Below are 25,642 nucleotides of genomic sequence, written 5' to 3'. Positions count from 1 at the left end.
AGTCTATTTAAGTTTATTGAGACTTATGTTATGGCCAGAAATCTGTCTAATATTCTGTGCGCAGGTAAGAAGAATGGGTATTCTTCCGTCATTGGGAAGACCTGCCTTTTGGGTCATGTGATAATGCTGCTCAGATCTTGTAGTTCCTTGTTACTCTTCTGTCCATTTGTTCTGTCCAATATTGATAGTGAGGTATGAGAGTCCCTGAAAATTGTTATCACATTGTCTCTTTCTCCCCTCAATTCTATCAGCCTTTATAGTGTGTGTGTGTGTGTGTGTGTGTGTGTGTGTGTGTGTGTTGCTAGGTGCGTAAATGTTTACAATTTCCTCACGGATTGACACTTTTATTGTTATAAAATGTTCCTCCTTGTTTCTAGTAACATTTTGTTTAAAAGTCTGTTTTTTTTCTGTTAGCAATACAGCCACTCCAGCTTTCTTATGGTTGCTGTTTGCTTTGAGTCATATATCTTTTCTGTCCTTTTACTTTCAGTCTATTCAGGTCTTTGCATCGAAAGTGTCCTCTTGTACATAGCAGATAGTTGGATTCTGTTTTTATTTTATCTAGTCTGAAAAAATCTCTGCCTTTTGATTGGATTGTGTCACTCATTCACACTCACTATTATCATCAATAGAGTTGAATTTATATCTGCCATTTCATTTACTGTTTTTTATATCTCATACGTATTTTTTGGTCTTTATTCCTTCCTTGCTGCTTTCTTTATCAAGTGGGTGTTTTCTAGTGTTAATATTTTAATTATTCACTGATTGATGTCTTTGCTCATCTATTCCAGTACCAGAAAACCAAAGCTAAAAAATTAATCTCTATCAGGCTCTACTTGCAGTCCCTAAAAGTAAGAGACTTCATCTTTTCTCAAGGTCCCCAACATTTGCTAAGGTTGGTGACCTGCCAGTAAGTGATCTTCCTTACTATCTTACCATCTGTTGGGACCATATGAGCCACGGAACAGGCTCATCAGACCAGTCTCCTGGGAGGTCACTGTACACACAGGAAGCACAACTCTTCTTCCTTAATGGTTACAAGATCATAGTCAATTAAATGAAAATTTTTCTCAAATATAAAACCCTTTAGATAGTTTTGTTTGGTAATTGATTTGTCCAGTTACATCTTGGTAAAGAGGACGGCAGTTTCTTTCAATCTTTACAAATAAATCACATTGCTAGAGACTCAGTAAAGTGCTCACTAAAGTGAATTCTGAGGGGCCAGTGGGAACAAGATATCATTAAAAAATATTTCCTTTTAGTTTGATAAGCATAGATTGCTAAATTGAGCCTTATAGTTAGATTGAGAAGAAAGCATAAAAAAAAAGGAGAAAAAAGACTTCCTTATAAGTACATCAAATACAAAGCATTAAAAACAATCCAATAATATTCTAAAACAAATACTACAATTACATTCCTTTCGTGAACTTATTTGGCTAATTCGATTGATTCTTGATTCATAAACTTGGGATCAACAGCGTACTTCCATGAAGTTTTTTGTCTCTGGTCGAAAAAGAGTCTGAACAATCCTGATTCAGTCCTATGGTTCAGTCTATAGATAGCTACGTGTGGTCGCAATGCTAGCTTATGGTAGGACCTGAGTAGAAACCAAGAGTTAGATGCTCAACTCACTGACCCACCCAGGCACCCCCCAGACAAATATACTCTTCAAAATAAACATGGGGAAGTTAGAATGTACTTTTTTGATTGGTTAGCTTATCCCATTTTGTGGGCTTAGCATATAATGCAAATCTTTTAACAGTACTGAGCCAATTAAGACATATGGAGCATTTCAAACATACCTAATTCTACCTACTATCCCTCCTGATTATGAATGACCAGTTGCGAGACCAAGCCGTTGGTAGTTCAGCTATCTAGAAAGCACCAAAGATGCTTTGATATGTAAAAACACATTACATTTTTATGAACTATCCAACTGATCTTGGGAAGGTATTTTCAAAGAAGAATCATCCCTAGCTTAAGACAGAAGCATAGATGCCTGGGAACCATGAATGGTTTGTAGCTTGGCTGGCTATTGATCAGAGTGACAACACACTAGTACTAAATAAACACAACTGTAGGTATCATTATAAGGAATGTTAGCTATTTAAGAAATGAGGAACTTCTGTTGTTTTGTTTTTAAGTAATCAAGGGCACGACAAAGCACAAAACACAGAAAAATTATGCTGATCAGATATATAATATCTGCTATTTGAGCAGATTATACAGAAATTAAAAATAACTTTTACTCTTATTTTTTTAAAATATTTTATTTGTTTATTTGACAGAGATCACAAGTAGGCAGAGAGGCAGGCAGAGAGAGAGGGGGAAACAGGCTCTCCGCTGAGCAGAGCGCCCGATGTGGGGCTCGATCCCAGGACCCTGAGATCATGACCTGAGCTGAAGGCAGAGGCTTTAACCCACTGAGCCACCCAGGCGCCCCTATCTCTTATTTTTTTTAAAAGATTTTTATTTATTTATTTGCGAGAGAGTACCAGCAGGAGCAGAGGGAGGAGCAGAGGGAGAAGCAGACTCTGCACTGAGCGGGGAGCCAGACAGACGTGGGGCTCGATCCCAGGATGTTGGGATCATGACCTGAGCCGAAGGTAGGTGCTTAACCAGCTGAGCCAACCAGGCACCCCTCACTATCTCTTAATAAGAAGAAACTGAGGATATGAGTGCAGTCTGGCTACGACACATCACCCCATTGATCGCCAGAGTTAATTCGGCTGATCTAGCTGGCTACGTGGGTGTCCCCTTCCTCCCTCACTGCTCCTTGTGTGTCCTGCCTGGAAGCTGAGCGCAGTGGAAGAGGATGACCTTCTCCCATAGAGAAGGACCATTCTTGGATCGAGGGTATATGAGAAGCTTCACTCTTCTGCTAGATCCTCCCAAATAAGATCTCAAGGTCCATTTCTGGGGGAAAACAATGTAGTCAAACTTTCAAAACTCCAGACACATCCAAATGAGGCACTAACTACATGTGGCAATCTGCCTTTCTAAAAAAAAAAAAAAAACAAAAGACAAAAACAAAAACCAAAAAACCCCAAACTGAATATTCCAAGGCCAGTTTGTCATTTTAACATAGAGAAAAACAAAACCAAATTCTACTCTTGCATTAATGTAACAATTACCAGAAAGACCTTTTTAAAAAGTCTTATGAGTAAGCCCATTAAAACAGAGCCAGTTTTGGGGCATCTGGGTGGCTCAGTGGGTTAAAGCCTCTGCCTTCAGCTCAGGTCATGATCCCAGGGTCCTGGGATGGAGCCCCGCATTGGGCTCTCTGCTCAGCAGGGAGCCTGCTTCCTCGCTCTCTCTCTGGCTGCCTCTCTGCCTATTTGTAATTTCTCTGTCAAATAAATAAAATAAAATCTTAAAAAAAAAACCAGAGCCAGTTTTGTCAAAAATTTAACATATTTCATTGCTTCCTTCTAGACTCATTATTTGTAGGTATTATAAACCAAGGAAACAAAGTTCTCTTTTCATAAGACTTCTACAACTTACCCATTTAAAATTTGTCTCTTGCTAATCTTTCACATCAGGCAGGTTTGTTTTTTTTTTTTACTTCAAGATGAAATTGCTTTTTTCCCCTTGATAACAAAATTGCACTCATAATCTAATTCTATATTTGTATCTCTTTACTACTTCAATTCTTAAGATAGTCTCAATGACCCATATAAGTTACAATGTTTTTTAGGTTTATGTATTTATTTGAGAGAATTGGCATTGTTAGAGACTAGATTTTTCTTCTTGAAAAATGATATGTTCATACATTTGTTCATATCTTATTTTGTGTATTTTAAAAAGATTTTTTTAGTCTTCATCATATTGAGTAAAGTGGGATCCTACCCATTTCTCTTTTTTCCTCCTTTATTGACCTATAATTGACCCTTAACATAGTATGAGCTTAAGGTGTACAACATGTTAATATGATACATTTACAAATGGCAAAATGATCACCCTCCATGGTATCAGCTACCACCTCCATCCTCTCACATAGTTACCTTTCTTTTTCATGGGGAGAACATTAAGATCTACTCTCTTAGCACATAAATCACATCTTTTAAGTAATGTAACTACCTTCTATTTCCTCAAGTAGATAACTGCAGGCAAGTAACTGAGTATGGTTTGAAAGATACAAACATTTAACAGACCAGCACAGCAAGCATTGTGAGACCTCTTATGGCTACACATATCCTATTTGCATTTCTTAAAGTGGGAAAATTGAATGTATACATTAATATACCCCAAAGGTTTATCCACTCTCAAACATGTAAAAGTAAGAGAAAAAGGAGTGTGTGTGTGTGTGTGTGTGTGTATGTGTGTGTGTGTGTGTGTGTGTGTATGCACGCAAACCATGCTTGGTGATGAATGTTTTTGTGTTCTATCTTCCTTACAAATTATCCAGGCAGTAATTTAATATCAGTCTAAATTCCTAGAGTGTAATGAAAGACCTTGGAAATTAATTTAAGTTTCTATATTATAGAATAATAGAATCATTGATAATACAAACAATTTAAGAAATTCAGATTAACTACAATCCCTATGATAAGATGTAAAATGTGCTCCATCACTCTATTACCTCATCTCATTTTATCTTCTTCACGGTTCCACAAATTGATATTGCTTTACTTTTTTATTTGTTTGCCTATTTATGGTGAACATTTCCCCCACCAGATGTCAAACAATAAAGAGAATTTGTCTTCCTCAGTACCTACAACATAAATGAGACTTTCAGTGAATAGTTCTGAATAAAGAAATACAGAATAAAATCTTTACACACAATAATTGTATCAGATGGAAGGAATAGGTCTCATTTTACTATTTATTTATTTATTTATTTATTTATTTGACAGAGAGAGAGCACAAGCAGGGTGAGGGGCAGAGGAAGAAGCAGACTCCCTGCTGAGCAGGGAGCCCGAGGTAGGACTTGATCTCAGGACCTGAGATCATGACCTGAGCCAGAGGCAGATGCTTAACTGACTGAGCCACCCAGGTGCCCTCATTTTACTGTTTAACGAGTGAGGAACTGAGGCATTAATGATCATTTAGCTACTTAGACAGACTCATAATTTTGGTTTCCTGGCTTCCAATCCAATTTACCACATTATTTCCCCAAGTTAAATAAATGTACTTGTGCAAATGAAAAATATATGAAAGAAGAAAATTCTTGCGTAGGTCTGATTCATTGAGAGGGTTTCTGAGATGAAATGCATCCTAGTGGGGACCCTGGTAGGCAGTGTTTTGGTAGAATGCTGTTAGGCTACAACTTCTTTCCATCAAATCCACTCCCCCCCCCAACTATCAGGGGCATCTCTTGTAAGTATTATTATTATTATTATTTTAAATTCTTGATGGTTTTCCCTTTAGAGTACTTGTAATTGAGGACCAAGGAAGTGAAATGTAAGTTGTTCCCTTGGTTTTGCTGTAACAAAGTTTGGTACTGAAATTGGCTATTTTCCCCCTCCTCCTACCCCAACACAGCATCCATTATTCTTCTCTTCCAAAGCCCCCTCAGCAAAATCAACCCAGCTGAGACAGAGCTAATGTAGTATGTTTCCCATAGGTTATTATTCAATTTTCTCTTTTGGCTCACTTTTGGGTGCCAGGACAAATCATTATTAAAGAGGTACTGAAAGACTGTGACCTGGGAAAGGCAGACTGTCTTGCTAGTGCTGTCTCCAGCCCTGGGATTCTGCATTCTCTCAGATGGAAGCCCACATTCACACCAAGCACAGAGAGTTACCAGGTGTCCATCCAGAGCAATCCCCTACTCCTTCCACTAACCGGAGAACATGTTGTATTAAATTGAGACCGTCCTCCTTAACTTCTTTTTTTTTTCCACTGAGAGTTTTGTATTAAAATATTCAGAATTGTGTGATACTTGTTTGTTTAAGTTTCCACACATCTCTTTTGATTAAAACATGTTGGGTGACATTTCCTAGAATTTTTGTCAAATCATTTCTCATGTCAATTCCCTTCATCCTCATTGTTTCCGCTCTAAAAAACTGGCATCTGGTAGTGATGATTTAGATGTCATTTCTGCTGATCTCATCCCCGACTCAGAGAAGACAGTAGGGGCTAAGTTCAGCCCCCACACCATATCCGATTTAGGCCTGGGAAGGCAGTATAGCTAGTTCTCAACCTAGTGGGCAGAGGAAGAAACTGACACACTACTGGGCTCCAAGGCTCCTCAAGGTCACACTGATGGTCAAGGCCTGAGCTCCTGTTTTTTAGAGCAAGACTGAACAGCACTCGACTGCTGAATTAAAAGCTGTGGGTACCAAGATGGGACCCGAGTCCCTGTCCCCAGTGCATCACAGAGGCTGCAGGAGCTCGCACAGTCGCATTGTGCAGTGTGGGAGCTGGGCCGGGAACGGCGGGGCGTGGAGTCCTCAGAAGCCAGCTCTCCCGGGCCCATGAGCACTCTGGATCGAGCCATCTCACTGCTGTCACAAAAACGAACAGGATGCTCAGGGAAGTGTGACAGCAGACAACCAACCAGCTTCCCACAGGCGTCTAAGTCCGTCCTCACAGCAGGGCTGGGACACAGGTGTCATTAGCCTCACTTTGCGAAGCGGCTCGCCAAGGATCCCACACTCGGTACACCGCCCAGCAGGAGCTGAGAGTCTCGGCCCCTCCCGTCCGCCAGACTTTGGCCGGAAAGGAATTTGGTCCGCCCGACCCTCCGGGTTCACAGTAAGGACAGCGGAGCCCCGACGGCGGAAGCGATCGCGCGGAGCTGCACGCAGCGCGTGCGGGGGCCAGCGGGACAGCCGGGGCGGCCGCGGGGGCGGAGGGGAAGCTGGGGCCGCGGAGGGGGCGGCGGGGGCGGGGCGGGGCGGGGCGGCGCGGCAGCGGCCGGGGGCCCGGGCTTTCCGGGGGCGGTCCCTGGCGGTCGCGCATTCCAGCGCCGCCGTGCGCAGCCCCAGGGACGAGCCGCGCGTCCCAGCCGCTCCTGCGCGCTCCCGCCGCGGCGGGCTCAGAGGACCGGGCACGTGCCGCGCCGAGACGCCCCCCGGGGCTGGACCGCCTCCCGCCGCGAGCCCGGGGAAGCGCTGGAACCTTGCGGTGCCCCGAGCCTCCTGTAGACCCTGCGCGATCCGGCTGCGGCGGGGACCTCGGCTTTCCTGCGGAGCGGCTCTGCGGATCCCGGGGTGAGTGGGGCCATCGGGTGCCGCGCGTGGGGATCCGTTCTCCCGTGGTTTCTACCCCAGCGTCCTCCCCACTGTCCTCTCCGTCCCCGTCTTCTGCCTCCTTCCTCTCCCGTCATCACTTTTGCGTTCCCTTTTTCTGTTTTTCTCAACCCCGAACTCGCCAAAAGCCACTTTCTCGGCCGATCTGGGGCCTCCCGGGAGCCGCCGCTCGGGTGGGTGAGCCCAGCCCCGCGGCCGGCGGCTTCTCCCAAAGCCCCTCGTGGGAGGCACCAGCAGTTTGGAGTGGGGTGTGGGTTCCCTTGGTCCGGCACCAGCAGTTTCCCCATCCCGTGTCGCGGCCCTGTTTCTCCATCTGTGGAAGGGAGAAAATAATCTTGCGTACAGAAATCAAATGAGAGAGGGGGTGTGCAGAGCATCACCGAGAGGAGCCTTCCTTCCAGGTGTCCTACTGCTCCTGCCTCCTTACTTCAGACTTGGTTGTTCCAGTCGTGGGTTCTCTTGCACCCCTCCTCTCCCCATCCCTCCTCTCCCCCCCCCCCCCCTCCACAAATTGCTTGAGGGTGGAGACTGTCTCTCCGTGGCCCATCTCCAAAGCCTCCTGAGCACTTGGCCCAGGACCTGGCAAATAGGTGCTCGGTACTGTTTGCGGTGTGGAGGAACGAGCGGTGTAAACCACGAAAACCTGCACAGTTGTGGGAGGTTGTTATTTTGAGTAGCGGGGCTGGACTCCTGTTCCTGCAGCCCCACCCTTTCTTCCTGACTGGCCCTGGTCCTGCTGGCACCCGGGGTTGGTGGGGGGCGGTTCTCAGGGGTCTTTCTCTATTGAGCCCTCAGAGTTCTTGGCGGTGGTAGTGACCGCGTCTCAGACATTGACGTCTCAAAGATTCCTTGAACATCTGCTAGGACCTGTGGTACTACCGCAGCGGGCGGGGGGGGGGGGGGGGGGGGGGGATAGAAAGGCTTGCAAATGCCCGAATGGGATTTGGGGGTGGGGGTGGGGTGGGAAGGACAAGTCTTTGGAAGTCAGGAGACACTTCGGAGTCGCCTTGATGAAGCATTTTCCCCATCTTGACCTGGCTCTCCACATCTGTAAAATGAAATAGGGATGGGACAGCTGGGCGGCTACGGCTGGGTGTGATGTGCTCTCTGGGTTACGTGGGCCAGCCAACTGTCCCGTGAGTGCACGCAAGACAGCCCAGCCAAGCCCCGGGACATCATGTACTTCTGCAGCAGTGACTGAAAAAGCTGAGGAGAAGCACTTCTCCACTGCAGCAGGGACCTCCTGTTTCCAGCTGTCCCGGGGTTATGAGTCATGCCACAGAGCTTACAAGTCATGCTCTCTCAAATGTTCCAGTGACCTCTCAGGGCATCCCAGCTGTGGGCTCCACTGCGTGAAAGGTCTGGGGATCCCATGTCTCTGGCGTAGCCTAAGAATCACTGAGCTGGGGTGAGGTGTTTGAGACATAAACCAAATTAGAGACTTTGGGGGCCTCCTGTGGTTGGGTCACATATGGGACCCAGGTGTGACAGGCCAAGGGGGTAAGTGGCAGTCTCAGTTTCAGGGGCTTTCCTACCTGTATTCTGATCCTTCTTTTAAAAAGCGTGCATCTGTTTCTTCTCTGTGGTTTCAGATCTACAGATAAAGGAAATGTCTCCGAGGAAAGAGAATCTTTCTCTTCATTGGTCTTACGCTGCCACTGTTGGCAGTGGACTCAAAGATAGACATGCGTACTCACACTCACAGTTTATAGGAGCAAATGCTGGTGTTACCACACCCTGCAACACTCTCCCCAGTGGGCCGGACAAACCAAATGTTGTAATGATCATACTTGAGGGACTCCTGGATGGCTCAGTCGGCTCAGTGTCCGGACACCTGATCTCAGCTCAGGTCTTGATCTCCGGGTAGTGAGCTCAAGCCCCATGTTGAGCCTACTTAAAAAAAATTATCGTACTTGACATTTACTGAGTGCTGGCTATGAGCCAGGTATTATTCTAAGCATATTACATGTGTTAATTCATTTAGTCTTTACCACAATCCTATGAGGAGAGACCACCATTCTATCCATCTTATAGTTGAGAAGACTGAGCTCCAGAGAGAGTAGGGGACTCACCCGTGATCACAGGAAGCTGCAGTTTACACCCAGGTTTCAGGGTCTATGCTCTGAACCTCTGAACCTCACTGGAATTATGGGGATCTGGGTTCAGATCTTGCTTCTGTCACTTACTTGCAGGGTGACTGAGGGGAGGATAAGTAAGAATTTGACAGCCACTGGACTAGCAAATCGCTAGGAACCCCAGTATCCTTCCAACTCACTAGGGAAACAGAAACATCCAAGAGAAAAGCTCAGCAGTGGCCAGGAATGGGCCGGAACTATCCCTGGCTAGCATAGTGGACAACAGCAAACCAGATTCAACAACTACACTGGGTGCTTTACATCGCTTAGTGGTGCATAGGTCTAGTTTTCTTTTGTTACTGATCTGGACTCTGATTGGCCGATTGGACTTGCGAATTGCTGGTGACCAACTACATAGGATCAGAGACTGAAATAGAGGAGAGAGAAGGAATGACAGAGAAAACTAAACTCCCCAAGTCAGTGTCAAGTGCTGGTGACCTGTGTGTGGTGTACCTGTCACCAGTCCTAACCCCGGCCCCAGGCTGATGTTGACAATTGACAATCCGGACTTTGCACCTTGGAATCTCTGCAAGGGTAGGTAATCCTTAACTCGGTGCTCTGTCCGGCTTCTACCAATTGACCCTGAAACTTTTTTTTTCTTGCTCTCCCAGATTTTCCACCTCATTCCTCTAGGGGATGGTCAAGAAAGTAACAAATGGCAAAATGGGAGACTTTTTTTTTGAGGATGCTGGGTGGCATTTTAGGAAACACCTTAGGGCTTTTAAAGATTCATCTTCTCCACTCCTTGGTCTTTTTTTTTTTTCTTTCTTTCTTTAATGGCCTTCAGCCTAAGACCATCCTGAACCTGGGTCAGGGCTCTAGAGGAGGTAGAGTGTCAGGGGAGCAGAGTGAGACTTGGAGAGCCAGCTGGACCTTTAGGGATCACCGTGACCACCCTTTCCAACTGACTGATGAGAGAAGGAGGCCCAGTTTGAAGGAGGGACTTACTCAGGCTCACACAGTGTAGTCATTTTCTAATGCTGTAACAACATAACATCAATTTAGTGGCTTCAAAAAAATCAAATTTGTTTATTATGGTTCTCCAGGTCAGAAGTCTGATGTGGGTCTTTCTAGAAGAAAATCAAGGCATTGGTAGGCTGAGTTTCTTTCTGGAGTCTTTCAGGGAGAATTGGTTCCTTGCTAATTTGAGCTGATGGCAGAATTCAGTTCCTGTGGCTTTGGGACCAAGGTCACCATTTCCTCACTGGCTGTCAGCTGGGGGCCATTCCCTGCTTCTACAGACCTCCTCACTCCTTGGCTCATAGCCAGTTTACTCTGTCTTCAAAGCAAGCAACGGTGAGACAGGTGCTTCTCATGCCATATTTCTCTGACCCTCCTGCCTTTCTCTTCACTTTTAAGGACTCGTGTGATTAGACTGGGCCCACTTGGTGGTCAAAGAGAATTTCCTGATCTCAGAGTCTTTTAATCACATCTGCAGAGTTCCTTTGCCCCTGTTTTCATGACTGCCTTCTGAGTCATGCTTCCGTTTTCAGAGTCACGGTTCCAGAGACCAGGACATGAACATCTTCGAGGGGCCGCTGTTCTGTCTGCTATCTGTATTTTAGGAGATTGACTATTCCTGATCACATAGCTTGGTAGGGGAGTCACAGCACTGTGGTGCCCTTGCAGCTCTGTCACTGATCTACACCACCCCTCCCCCGCCCAGCCCACCCCCAAGGAGAGTCTCCTTTGTTGGCCCAGCACACAGCACGCACTTAGTCACTGGCAAATAACCGTGATGGATGGTAGAGGCTTAAGCAGGATGCTGTGGATTTGGCCTGGGTTTCTCTGCTGGCTCCCTGCTGGTTTCTAAGACTCTGTGATTGGCTGGGTCCAATGGGTACGTGCAGACTTGAATAGTTCTGGCTGTCTTTCTGATCTCTTTGAAATATCCTGGTGTTTTTCCATTTTTCCAGCCACAGAAGAGCAGATAGAAACTCAGGCAGGGAAGAGGTCTTTAGACTGTTAAGAATTTTGATGGAGACGGAAGCCAGTTGGGGCAAAACAAGAACAGAGTGCTCCTCGGGGACCTTGGGCGATTAGAGAAGGTCCTCTGATTTGATTCATTTCACATTTTTGATAGTTGTGTGTCCTGCCCATCCCTTTCTCTGGCCCCGTCTTTGGAACAGAGGTCCCTAGTGAGATGGCTTGGCTTGGTAAATGCTTGAGGCTATTACAGAAGGGGAAGAGGACTGTCTCCGAGGGTGAATGTGAGATGGGGATGCTCTCCCCCCCCCCCCAGAAGTAAGCCTGGGAAATACCCTCCCTTTTTATCAGCTTTCTGTTCTGAGAACAGAGAAGGAAAGTTTCCTGCTGTGGACCGCAACTCCCCACCCCCACACTCAGCTCCATGCCCAGCTCTGGAGCACAGGGAATCCTAGAGAAAGTTCTTCTGAAAGGTCAGCCCTCCTCCCTTCTCTGCCTGGTAGGTACAGTCTAGTCTGGGAAAGGAGGAGCCTCTCATAATTCTTCTTGTGCATGCGCAGAGAGCCTGGAAAGTGATCAAGTTAGAGGATGCATTTTGTTTTCGAGAGGGGATTCTGACTTTTAAGATCATGGGGGTGAGGACACTTTCTGGACAACTAAGTCCCACCAAAACTGAAGTCTGAAGTTCTCCTATCTGTCTGTACTCACCCCTCACCCATCTTAGGTTTAGTGGGCACACACTGTGTGCCAGGGCCCGTGAGCAGTGCTGGCAGTACAGCCAGGAACGGGAGGCAAGTCTTCTGCTCTCCTGTGCTTGCATTTGAGTGGGTAACGATAGCTAGTAAGAACACACACACCAGCGAACAAACAAGCTAATTTCCAGATTGTGAACAGTGTCCGAAGACATTAAAACAAGGTCTGAGACGGAGCATGATGGCCGAAGGAGGGTAGTGATTTAACGAGGTGGTTCTGGAAAGGCTTTTCCAAAGAGGTGCCCTTTAAGTTGAGACCTGGACACTGAGACACTGGTCATAGAAAAGCAAGATCTGCAGGGAAGAGCATTCTAAGGAGAAGGAACAGCAAGCAGAAAAGTCTTGGACTGGAATCAGGACAGTAGCTGCCCCAGGCTAGTAAGTGGTCAGTGGAGCCTCTTCTCAGGACTTGCTTTCTCTGTCTGGCCTAGATGCTCCATTCTTCTCAGATGATTGCGCTAGCTCCTCCTGAGGGTAGAGCCTTAGGAAGGGGTCCTGTCAGTGGAATGATGCTGGTAAGCCCCCGAGTCTGCTCCCTGGGTGGGAACAGTCAGCCTCATTCTCCCTATTTGGCAGGATGTCCAAAGAGATGGCCCTGGCGTCAGTGACTCGGAGCTGGGGCTCACTGCCTGCTCTCTGGCCTCGGTGCCCAGAGTTGTCTGCTCAGAGCCCTGGCAGTGCTGGCCCGAGGCCACACCTGCAGGAAGCCACCTGCCTCCATCTGCTTTTTCTCCCACTTTGGGATAATTAAGCTTGCCAGCCAGCAGGAAGTCATTTATTTTATTGCCTTCTTCCTCAGTGAGCTCCTTGGTGGTAAAACCGGTTGGATAACCATGGGCAATCCCTACGAAGTTAATTGCTACCTGGGCTCAGATGCGCAGGGTGCGCTTTTCCTGTAGGAGATCAAAGCCGGGACAGACTCTCAAAGGCCTTGCATCTGAAACTATCCCTGTGCTTTCCTAGATCAGCCTCGGAGTGGGGCCCCTGAACACTCTGAATTTAGGGGCTCTGCTGTGTCCCCCAGCTCAGTGTTACATGGATGAAGCCCTTATGTGTACCAGGCATGGTATGAAGTCAGTGCTTTGTAGGTATTAGCTCATTCAGACCCCAAGATATCCCCAACAAGTAGCTACTACCAGTAGTTATTCCTGTTCCCATTTTACAGATGAAACAGAAGCTTAGAACGGTTAAGCCTCTTGCCTAAGCCATAAGGCCTTCATATGCCCCCCGGCACGCCCTATATCTTAGCACCGTGGGGCTTCATCGATGTAGCTATTCTATTCATTCTGCCTTTCTCTTTATTTTTTCCTTTTAAACACCTACTTCTCTTCAAAGCCTGTATCAAAGTCCCCCTTCTTCTTCTTCTTTTTTTTAATTTATTTATTTGACAGACAGCAAGAGAGGGAACACAAGCAGGGGGAGTGGGAGAAGCAGGCTCTCCACTGAGCAGGGAGCCCTATGTGGGGCTTGATCCCAGGACCGTGGGATCATGACCTGAGCTGAAGGCAGACGCTTAACGACTGAGCCACCCAGGTGCCCAGTTCCCCTTCTTTTTAAAGCGTTCTGTTTTACTTAGATAAGAGCAAAGGAATGAAGATGAGTATTTCTTTGAGCATCTGTTATGTTTCAGGACTATATGCCTGTTGTCTCGCTTAATCCTCACAAAAATAGAATTCAATATAGTGGCTCTTAGTGTCCCTATTTTAAAGATGAGAAGACTGAGGTTTAGAGATTTTAAGTAACTTGCCCCAAGTCACACCTCTGATAAGGATGGAACGCAGCATTCAGATCAAAGATCATCTTACCTGCGTCTTTCTCTTTCTCTTTCCACTTCCTTCCTCTTCTCCAAGAGCATGTGCTTTACACCTTCAAAGTCGGAGTGTTCTGCCTTGTATTGCAACCGCAACTTACCAGCGGTGTCTTTTCCCTGCAGAAGAGGGTGAGCTTCTTAGGGACAAACCTCTCCATCTCTGCCCCCACTCCTCGATGCCCAGCGTGAATCACGGCGCCGTCTGTGTTTACTGAATTGCTGTGCCCCCTGTTTCCTGCTCAGACTGGAGGAATCTATCAGGTTAATCAAGCATGTTATTGGTTGATTTTAAAAATTCATTAATATGGACCTTAAGATGACAGAGAACTGAGCCTCTGTCATCTTGGTTGATAAAGGGAAGACATGCACCGAGTCAGGGATCCTAACAAATTCTAACTGCGGAGGTCGGGGGGAGGCTGTTTGCTTGGGTGCACGTGTACCCCCAGCCAGGAATGACTAATCCTGGAGTGAGCGTTGGTGGAGTGTCCGTCGCGGGTCAGAATACTGCCAAGTACTATGTGTGATCCTCTCATGGACTTCTACTGACCCTACAGGGAAGATACTATTATTTGGCCATTTTTGCTTTTGTTTTCAACTGAGTAAATAGAAGCATCAGGAAGTTTGATAACTTACCCGACACAGGTCAGCAAGAAAGTGGTGGAGTCACATGGATACCCAAGCCAGCTGGCCTCCAAGCCTGGGCTCTTAGCACTGTCGTGTGAGTGTGGAGGAGAATTCCCCGCTGTTCCCGAGTATTCCCTCCGTTCCGATGCACTCCCATCGCCCTACCAGCCTCCAGGAGCTCCAGCAGCTGTTGACTCAAGAACCGTGTGTTCAGTACCCCTACCGCTGAGTAGAGGAGGCGCTTTCTGTGAGGAGAATGAGCTGTGCTGGGTGAAGTCCGGGCTGCGGCAGAGCTGGAACCCAGGCCCGTTGTCCCGTCCTTCCTCCCAGATGCATATGGTGCCTTTCTCCACCTTGGTGGGCTCTCCCACGACGAGTAAGGTGGCAGCATCTCTTCCTCTTCCCTGATGGTCTCACGGTGAGAGGTGCTAGTTACAGGCTTCGCCACTACCTTCTTCCCTAGATTCATTTGCATTTGGACCTTGAATCAGGATGGAACTGCATTCACCAGAGATTCTGACAGGACTTACCTTTGGTTGAGGGACATGTGTGTGTGTGTGTGTGTGTGTGTGTGTGTCCCTGAAAAACCGTCTCACCTGTCCCACCTACTGTGATGTGGCCTAGGGCTCAGGGCATCAAGGCTCCCATGGCTTTTACGGAGTAAAGAGGTAGAATCAAGAAGCCTGGCTGGCTGTCATTCTGCTATCAGTTTGTTCCCTCCTGTTGCTTTCTCCACCTGGACTCCTTACTTTCTCCCAGTAAACATCTTAAACAGGAGAGCAATGGCATTTGAAAGGAGTATGCAGGGGCGCCTGGGTAGCTCAGTTGGTTAAGCAACTCCCTTCAGGTCAGGCCGTGATCCTGGAGTCCCAGGATTGAGTCCCACATTGGGACTCCCTGCTCACCAGGGAGTCTGCTTCTCCCCTCTCATGAGTGCGCTCTCTGTCTCATTCTCTCACACATATAAGTAAAATCTTTAAAAAAAAAAAAAAAAAGAGAGAGCATGCAGACCAGGAGGCCTGAGTTTTCCCCTCAGTTCTGCCCTTAACTTGCTGTGTGACCTTGGGCAAGTCATTTCCTTCACCTATAAAATGGAAGGGAGGCTGTGTGGTTTAAGCTAGGTAGTGTCTAAATTCTATGTAGATTTCTAGAATGCTATGACTTTGTAGAGATTTCTTCTCCACAGAACAAACCCATTATAAAATAGTATTCCTGTGTTAGTTTTCTGTTGCTGCCATAACAAATTAGCACCAATTTTGTGGCTTAAAAATACATTCATGACCTCACAGTTTCTTTGGTATGTCCTTATAAAACTTCAGTCAAGGTATCAGCCAAGCTGTATTTTCCTCTGGAGAATGAATAAGGAAAGACTCTGCCTGCAGGCTCACTCAGGTTGTTGGCAGATTTGTTTCTTGCAACTCAAGGCCAGCAGAGCAGTGTCTTTGATCTCAGGGAAAGCTTCAGCCCTTGGCTGAAGGACTCTCACCTGATTAAGTCAGGCCCACCCAGGATGATCTTTCTGTTTACTTTAAAGTCAGGGGATCTGGAACTTTAACTAAGTCTGCAAAATCCCTTCATGCTTGTTATGTGACCTAACCTAATCTGAGGGGTGGCGTCAGGGAACAGAGATTATGGGGCTCATCTTAGAGTTCTACTTACCACAATCGCTTTATAGAAATATCCTCTTTACAGTTCTGAGCATACTAGAACCAACTTTCTGTTTTGTGAGTTAGGTCAAATGACTTAACATATGAAATCAGTTCTAAAAACAACTTGTTCTTACACTAAAACTATTTTGCTTTCAACTTATTTTTTAATGCAGTATTTTGTCTTCCCTTTTTTCTCATGTAATTATCCTCAAAGTTATTTTCTTCCAATACCATTAAATGAATTTACATTACTACATAATTAGGAATTTTATATACATATATATAAATATATCATCATGTATATTCCTGTTATATATGTTAAATATTAAATTTAATATTATAGTAAATATATTAATACATAAAAATTATTCCCAGAGATAAAAATTTAAATGTTAACTTTTTATATTTAATTAGTTTTAGTACCTTATATTGGAAATCATATATTATAGAAAACTATTAATTTAAGAACTCTTCTCTGTGCTTAGCTGATTTTTTTAAAAAAATATTTTATTTATTTATTTGACAGAGAGAGATTGCAAGTAGGCAGAGAGGCAGGCAGAGAGAGAGAGTGGGGGAAGCAGGCTCCCTGCTGAGCAGAGAGCCCGATGCGGGGCTCGATCCCAGGACCCCGAGATCATGACCTGAGCCAAAGCCAGAGGCTCAACCCACTGAGCCACCCTGTGCTTAGCTGATTTAAAAAAACTTTTTGTTCTATCAGTATTCAGAAGAGTTGTGTTGAACTCCTTTAGTGTCACTGTGGCTTCATCTGTTTCTCCTTATAATTCTGAAATTAGGTACAGAAAAATTAAAAATCATTTTATTTTTTGGTATTCCTAGTTATACTATTTGCCTAAAACTCTACTTTCTCTGACAGTAGGTAGTTCTCCTAGCTTAAACAATACGTGAATAGATGGTATTTGAGCCAACTTTTAATCTTTCTGAATCCCCATGTGTCTCTTATAAAAATGTATATTTGTATATATTTTAAAGTTATATATATATGCCAGTAGTTTTTGTTGGTTTAAGTTTAAATTGACTATCTTTCTTTGTGTTTTCTATTTGTTCAATGTGTTCTATTTTTTCCTCCTTCCCTTTTCTCGGGAAGTTATGTACTCTTGTACTATTTTTAAATGACTGTGCTGGAGATTACAGTATACATCACTGATTTAACAAAGTCTAATATTTAGTTTTTCTGCCCTTTCCAGACAATGCAAGAAATCTAGAAAACTTTAATTCTATTTCTTTTACTATTTGCTATTTTAATTCTGTTTTGTCTGAAAATGTCTTATTTCATCTTAACTCTTGGCAGTTATTTTTGTTCGGCACTTTAAAGATATCATTCTACTCTTTTCCAGATTCCATTCTGTTGAGAAGTTAGATGTCAGTCTAATTGGTTTTCATTTGAAGATACTGTTTTTTCTCTTTATGGTTCCCAGCAGACTTACAATAATGTGCTCTTCTTCTTTCCCTTTGCTTCATTCTAAGTGTTTTTTTTTCTTTTTGATCTCTCCTCTAGTTCACGAATTCTTTTTTCCATGTTGCATCTGCTATTAAGCCCGTTTGTTGAATTTTTATTTCTATTTGTATTTTTCAGTTCTAGAATTTCTATTTGGTTCTTTAAAAAAAAAAAAAATCTGTCATGTTCTTTCTTATTGTTTCCAGTTCTCTGTCAAAATTCTCAGTCTCCTTGAACATAGTAAGCAAGGTTATTTAAAGGGTGTGCCTGAGGGACAACTCCAATATCTGGAGCCCCTGTAGATCTTTTTCTATTGTCTGTTGTTTCTGATGGTTCTGTTCTTGTCATCTTGTCTTTTTTCAGTCCTGATTATTCTCGATTTTGCATTAGACATTACATTTCAATAAAAAAATTTGGAAGCCGATTGTGATGTGCCCTCCTCCAGAGAGGATGCAGGTTTGCTGCTGCCTGGCCCCTGGAGGTACTGGCAATATGAGACAACTTTAATTCAGCTTTAGGGACTGTGAGGATTCAAGCCTGGGCCGCAGTCTCTGGGGTTGGAAAGCTTCTAGTTCACTCTTAGCACTGAGTGCTCTTTGAAGTCCCACCTCAGAATGCAGAGGTTTTATTCTCCCTGTCTTGGCAGTTCTTAGATCCCCAAGTCTGTCAGAAACTCTGCTTAGTCTCCATCCTCCACTAGAGGAAATGCTGCTTCAAATGCCAGGCTCACCTCCGTGGATTTCTGTCTGTTTCTCTATCTTAGCCTGGCAAGTCCTCATGATTTTATTACTTCTTAGTGTCTTCAGGCAGTTTTTTAGGTTTGTTTGTTTGGTTGGTTGGTTGGTTTTTTTTACTGGGGGAGTCCAATTTTTCCAGTTGTCCTCAGTAGGAGGTTTGGTCAAAATGATCTAGTTTGCTATCACCAGAAGTAAAAGTCCTGATTTTTGTAGACTGCATGTCTTTTCTTAATTCTCTAAATCCAGAATGCTTTTGGCCAAAAGCAATGAGTCTGACTGAGACTTGGGAAAAAGAGCTGTGGATCTGGCATGCTCTTACTTCTGGGTCTGTGTGGAGGCTGTGGAGATGAACATAGGGACAGGAGACCTGTGTTTGAATGTCACTTTACTTAGCTTTATGATCACTAGCCGCTTAACCTCTCCTGGCTTTCATTTCCACATCTGTAAAATAATGTATCAAACACAGGATTATGGTGAAGTTTAAGTAAGTTAATGTGTGGGAGGAGGCCTTGCACAGTACTTAGCACTTGGTATTTGTTAAATGCTGGCCTGTGTGATCCTGTATTTGAGGAAATAAGAGGAGGGGTACTTAACTTCTCTGTGCTTCCTGGAAGTGAGTCATGTCTTCTGAGTAAATAAGAGTAATTCCTAAGAGAGTACCTAGTATATAGCAAGTACTTGAATGAATGAATGAATGAATGAATGAATGAACAAACAAACAGACATCCTGGACAGAGTTACTTGTCCTGATGGGGCTTAACCAAAACCAATATTACTTTGTCAGAGGGTGAGAGCTGCTTGCTAGGGAGTGAGTCTCGTGATGGAAAGGCGGGTAGATAGCACAGAGTAGTCATCCTGCATTCAGTTATTCTAAAACCGTGAACTGCAGGAAATTTTAATATATGAAATTTATATATCTTTTGTTGGTGCTAGAAAATTTGCCATATGATGGAATTGGCCGGAGTGACGATTTTTTTTTCTGCAAAAGATTTTCACTTGCTTATAAAAACTGGCCTCTCGCAGGGGTCGTGGTGAAGGACCCAGATGGCATCAGTGGCTGGTGATGCCAGTGGCCTATTTGCTTGTCAGCGCAGAGTGGAGTTAACGCAGCTTCTTAGACAAACTTATATTGAACATATGTCAGTGCTTACTTATTCACTTAATGAGGTCATTAGGAGATAAAGTGTGCCAGCTTAAACTGAGAGGAGTTTAGGCCTAACTGCTGTTTTAACTCCCATGGTCATAAAAACATCACATTTTTATCTGTGATAAGGTTAAATTTGTGATATAAATCGTTTGGGCCACGGTCTGACGTGACCCATTCATCAGAAATAACAGGCAGTGTATCTGCAAAGCAAATGATAAGCAGATTGATCTGTGGTTATTAATTAGATGTGCCAAGAAACAGGGTTTTATGCACTCACAAGGAACCACGCACCCGGATGCCAGATAGAGGTCAAACAGAAGTCAGCTAGCAGAAGCCTCGAGTCCTGCTTTTTCTCAAGGAAAACTTTCCAGTGTGCCGTTAAAGATGCTGGGCATCTGCTTTACGTAGTTCTTATTTTGGAGACAAAAACTTGTCTTCACTGTGGGGAGAGGTGTTCCATGGGAAGAAACAGCCTGTCAGAGGGCACGTTTGAAGACTGAGAAGGTTGAAATAAGGAGCGAGAACTCCCTGTGCGCTTGGACGCCTGGCCACGGTCATGGCCAGTCTTGGAGCCCTGGAACAGTAGTGGCCCTCGGAGGGCCCTTGGAGAACATCACACCTTGTGGTTTTCAGACTGTGTTCTGAGGAGCCCAGGGGCTTAAGGGGAAGCCAAACAGCTGTGCTGTACCAAGCGAACAGGCTGTGCTATAAGCAGGGACACCAAAATAACACCTAGGAAAATTAGTTTTAGGTGTTATGGTTTGGTATTGCTTTTAGTTTGAATTGTATGTGGGAAGGAGGTGAGCGTCCTAATCTCTATTGCTTATGGCTCTAAGGATATTTATCCAGCCCTAAAGGCTGGAACCCCAAACCCCTCCTTTGCCTCCTTCCTGGCATTCTACAGCAGCTCTGCTTTTATCTTTCTTTTTTTTTTTTTAAATATATTTATTTATTTATTTATTTGACAGAGAGATCACAATAGGCAGGGAGGCATGAAGGGCGGGGGTGGGGGGGTGGGGCAGACTCCCTGCTGAGCAGAGAGCCTGATACGGGGCTCGATCCCAGAACCCTGAGATCATGACCTGAGCCGAAGGCAGAGGTTTAACCCACTGAGCCCCTAGAGCAGCTCTGTTTTTATCTGTTTTTGTGATCAGGGTTCTAAATAACGCCATGTGCAAAAGAGTACAATCTAGCGTACAGGTGACAGAAAATGTTTCATTTATTCATCTACTTGTTCTCTTCTGCTTTGTGTTGCTCAGGCAGTGATTTGATAGGATTTATGTCTTTGAATGATTATTCCGGAAGAAGGTGGGGTTAAGGCGGGGAAAGACCTCCAGACCTCCGTTTTAGCCTTCTGTGAAATATGGCTGGCTGTAGCTTCTGTGATTGGTGGTGGTGAATGAGCCCTGAAGGCCGAGTTCCTGTAAATGACAGGTTTTCCATATGAAAGTCAGCCAGGGAAATTATTCCTGGCATTTGGAGTCACGGAAACTGTTTGATGTTAATGGGTTTACCAGAAAGGGCTTTTGTGGGGTTCTTTTGGCCCAGGGCAAGCTAGCTGTTGATGTAATCAGGAGACCACAAAGAGTGATTTCTGCCGCCTCTGTCCTTCCTTAGTGCACGGCTCCTGTGACTCATGCTTCTGTGTCTTGGACTTGGGAGTAAGTGGTCACATTTCTAAGGCTGAGGTATGGCCAGCCTCTGCCTCTCCTTCCTAGGCAGGCCCCAGCCTGATGATAATCCTGGTCTCCCAGGCTTGCCAGAGGCTTCTCCTTCATCCTGGACTTTGCCTACATCTGACTGGCTACAGAGCACCTGGGAATCAGTTGCCAAATCACAGTGCTGAAGAGAGTCACAGCAGCCTTAGAGATCCGTGGGTCTAGGGGTTCCCAAAGCTGGCTGCATATTGGGGAAAATGGCCCCCTCCTTTCCCCTCTTGAGTCAAATTCAGTAAGTCTGTAATAGGACCCAGAAATTAGTGGTTTTTTTTTTAAAATCCTGTCCTAAGATGGTTTTCACTTGACACAGTATAGGACATTTGGCGAGCATTGATCTAGGCTCATGCTTGAATTTTTTGGACCATTTTACCCTCAGTCTTGACTTAAGAAAATTAAATGTACGACATGCTCATGATTAGAAATTTCAAACAGCATGAAAACACGAAGAATAAAAAGCAAAAGCTTCTCCCACTCCTAATCCAGCCCCAAGGTAATCATTATTGAACACTTTCTTTAGATTCTGCTCATAAATGATTTTACATTTATGTATCATTCCCTGTCTACATAATTCTACAAAATCTGAGCCAGAGGAATAATCCTGTCCACATTATTCTGTACTGTATTCCCCCATCCCCCGCTTAAAATATTCAGAACTCACTGCAGATCATTCTTTTTAATAATAACCATTAAATATGTAAACATTTGTGACATCCTTGGAACAATACTTGGTGAGTAGTAAGCACTATATATTTGTCAAATGAGTGAATGGGGACAGCTGCATGGTATACCAATACATGGACATATGCTATTTTGCTCTTGTGGACACTTGTTGCATTGGTTGCTGTAACAAATGAGGCAGAAATGAACATCCTTGTGTGTATATCTTGGGGGCTTTGCCGTGGATATGGCCATCAGCACCTTATTTAGCGGGGCAACAGCAGGCATGGAGCCAAATGCATTAAGAAGGAAAAGGTACTGATTAGAACAAAGCAGGGCATTGGACTGGAATTGGAATTTTGTCTGGACCTAGAATCACAGAAATGCAGATCTCAGATCTAGAAGGAACCACAGGAGAATGTTTGGTTCAGTCTTGTGCCCTCTGGGTAGGGAATGGGTTCCGTCTGTGGTTCCTAGGTTGTACCCTGAGCCCTGGGAGCCACAGTGAACTCACTGGAAAAGTGTGTGTGGGGGGGCTGCGGGATCTGTAACATTTTTGACATTCTTCAGACACTGTGCAAACAACTAGTTCAAGAAAGTGAATGGTTTTAACATTAACCTTACTAAGGTCCCTTTGGTGATGCTCTGTTTCGTGAAGCTGTTTCTGGTGGGTGCCAGGATACAGCAACTGGTGTGCATAAATGAACGTGCGATGGGAAGTGGGCGTGGTGTTGTCAAGTCTGACTCCAGAGTCTGCAAAGTTGTGCAGTTCGTAACTACTGCCCACGTCCCATTAGCAAGTAACTGGTGAAGAATGAAATAAGAATATTTTCTTCTTTCAACTTGTGTGCACCATTTTTTTTTTAACAGCTACAAATCTTTAGGATATAAATACTTACTGAGTTGTTTGAAGCTAACTCCACAATAAATGGAACTGCTAGGTATTTCTTTGGGCCCACAGAGCTGTGAAAGAATTTCTAAGACACTAAGGGTGCTGTGAATTGGAAAAAGTTTGGGAACAACCGATTTACAGCCTGTCCATCAGAACTCTTAACTGTTAAGTGGGAGATACCACGCTGACTTGGTTTAAAGGCAGGGAATTATTCGCTTCTGTGTCTGGGGTGTCTGGCGTTGCACGTGGCATCAGACTGTGTGGGGTTCGGGTCCTAAAACCTCCATTTCTCCTTCCATCTCTAAGATGGGCTGTCTGCACGTGGGTGAGACAGCTCCCTGCCTGTGCTTTCCAGACTCCCCTCCTTTTGGTTTAGCAGTCCCTAGCAGAAAGAATCATCTTTCCCAATAGCTTGTGCATAAAAGCTCTGGGAGGACTTTGGCTGCCCCGGCCAGGGTCCCTTGCCCAGCCCCGGAACTGAGGCTTTGATTAGTGATGGCCATGCCTAGAGCACACATCCACCCTGTGCTCAGGTGAGCACCCTCAGTAAACTGCACGGGATGGGTAGGTTCTCCACAGAAAAGAGCAGGTTTTGTTATCAAGAGAATGGGAGAGGGGACCCAGGACCAAAAACAATCTTCCATTTTAACAGACGAAGGGCTGGACTCATAGTGTGGTAGTGGGAGGGTTAGGCACGGAGGCTCTGGAGTCGCACCCATCTGGCTTCACTTCCTTGGGCAGATTCACTACATCTGTAAAGGCTTTGGCGTCCTTGTCTATAAAATAGAAATAACTGAAGATAAAGTTCAAGAATACAAAAGGCTGGCAGTAATAGTCCTCACCTCATGGAGGTGTGGTTGGAGGACTAAGTGAGTTAGTACACAGAAAGTGCCTAGCACGGGGCCTGGCACGTAGGAAGCGCTCGGTAAAGCGCTTTAAAAAAGCTTTAAGAATAAAGCTTTATTCTTACTGGTCAGGCAACCTTAAGAGCACAGGTAATAAGTGACCCAAGCTTCGGACTCCCAGATAGCGTGCAAGATAGTGACTTCCTCTTCCCTCTCTGTCACAGAGTGAAGCATCATGGACACCGTCAGCCAGGTCCCAATGGAGGCTGCGCTCCCCAAGCACATCCTGGATATCTGGGTCATTGTCCTCATCATCCTGGCCACCATTGTCATCATGACCTCCCTGTTGCTGTGCCCCGCAACGGCGGTCATTATCTATCGCATGCGGACTCATCCCGTCCTCAATGGGGCTGTCTGAGATCAGTCTCCCCAGAGCGGCCGGGGAGTGATGTGGACGATGTCCCCTCCCCCAACCTCTTCCTTCTCCGAAAAGCAGCAAGAGGGGCTTTGGAGTGTGGACTCTGGAGCCTGCCCTGGGAGAGGAGACCGGGGTTCTTGTTTGGATTCTGCCACCAGCCAGCTGTGTGAGTCCAAGCAAGGTACCTAATTCTGTGGGTTCCACGTTCCTTCTCTTTTAAATGGGGATCATGATCCCTGCCCTTCCTACCTCATAGGGTTGCAAGGACCAATGACTCCGTGGAGATGAAAGCTGTTTGCGATTGTGAGCAGTGAGGCTGCCACTGTGAGGTGTTACCTGAGAAGCTTCGAAGAACCAAAGCACCTAATTGCTGACAATGGCCTGCAAGGGGGTGAAGAAGACGCTGGGGGCAGAACAGCCTTCGCCAGGTCGGACCAAACAAAGGCATCCTGTCCTCATTCCAAAGGGCCAGCAGCACCTTGGCTCAAAGACATTTTCTTTGTGGTGCCACTCCCTCAAGTTATGTAATTTGGAGGGAATTGAGCGTATTAGGGGGAGGGAGATGGGTGGAGCTTCCCAGGACCTCCTCTGTGCCAGAATGTCTACCGCGGTAACAATCTAAAGGAGGCTTCGCCATTTCTTGGCAATGGGACCTGGGGTGATGGGCTTCTTTCTGCATTGGGAGTCTCCTCGCTTTGACACTCAAGCGATGTTGGGAAACATCAGGGTGGCTGAGTGGCCTGGTCAGCCTTCAGGTTCTCCAGCCCCCACCCACTCGTGTGCCCCACACTCGAGGAGCTCTTCGCCCCCACCCCCGGCACCCTCTGTAACCAGCTCCATGGTGTAAAGTGTCCGCCCTTCATTCCCTCCCACCAGCACTGCAGCCAGTCTAAGCTACCGATTTTAAGAGATGTTCCCAGGATTTTTGGAACTAACTCAAAACAATGGTTATTTTAGATGGTATGATCTATATTTATAGAGAGAGATTTCTGGACCACTCAAGCTTCTTGATCAAAATCAGGAACATCTTGGGATGTATTAAATTATGTAAAAAGATAGCACAGATGTCAGAATATTGTGTGAACTGATGCTTTTACGTGGTCTGATTTCATTGATGTATACAACCAATTTCCAATAAAGTGCTAGAATGAACATGTCTGAGGTCTTTCTTTAGAGAGCACTTATTAAAGCTCAGGAACTCGGGTGAATGATTCCACTGAATTTATGGGCCTTAGAGACAGTTTGAGTGTAAGAACTAAAAGAGAAAGAGAAGAATTCAGGCCACTTCTGGGGTTCTAACTTCGGCAAGTGGGTAGTTGTGCAGTTTACATGGACCTAGGATGCAGAGGGAAGGACACGTTTTTATAAGTGAGCGATGAATTTCGTATTAGACATGTCGAGTTCAAGGTGATTGCGATCTTCAGGCAGGCATTTTCAGGATGCAACTGGAAACCTGGGTATGTTCTTTGGGAAAGTTTTTATGGCTGGAGTTATGCTTTGGGGGATTATCTGCGCACGGTAGACATGCCCCACAAGTGGACGGGACCACCCAGGCAGAGCTCTCAGACTGAGGTGGTAAGGTGCTAAGTGCAGAACTTGGCAGAAGTGGTACATAGAAGTGGAAGAGGGACGGATGGGGTGGGGGAGAGAAAAAAAGGAGATGGAAAAGGTCATGTGCTA

At 45.3% G+C, this 25,642-nt stretch overlaps 1 protein-coding gene across 1 annotated transcript; it reads left to right on the top strand.

Moving 5' to 3' along the window:
* Positions 1-6,776: 6,776 nt before the first annotated feature.
* On the top strand, positions 6,777-25,114 carry SMIM3 (small integral membrane protein 3). Its single transcript, XM_046000702.1, has 2 exons — positions 6,777-7,157; positions 23,769-25,114. Exon 2 carries the CDS (start codon positions 23,780-23,782, stop codon positions 23,960-23,962), a length of 183 nt encoding a protein of 60 aa, XP_045856658.1. The 5' UTR covers positions 6,777-7,157; positions 23,769-23,779; the 3' UTR covers positions 23,963-25,114.
* Positions 25,115-25,642: the final 528 nt, after the last annotated feature.

The sequence above is a fragment of the Meles meles genome, chromosome 3 (genome assembly GCF_922984935.1).
Source record: "Meles meles chromosome 3, mMelMel3.1 paternal haplotype, whole genome shotgun sequence".
NCBI classification, from domain to species: Eukaryota; Metazoa; Chordata; class Mammalia; order Carnivora; family Mustelidae; genus Meles; species Meles meles.
The sequence above is the reverse complement of the archived record's forward strand: the minus strand, read 5'-3'. Positions and strand labels throughout refer to the sequence as shown.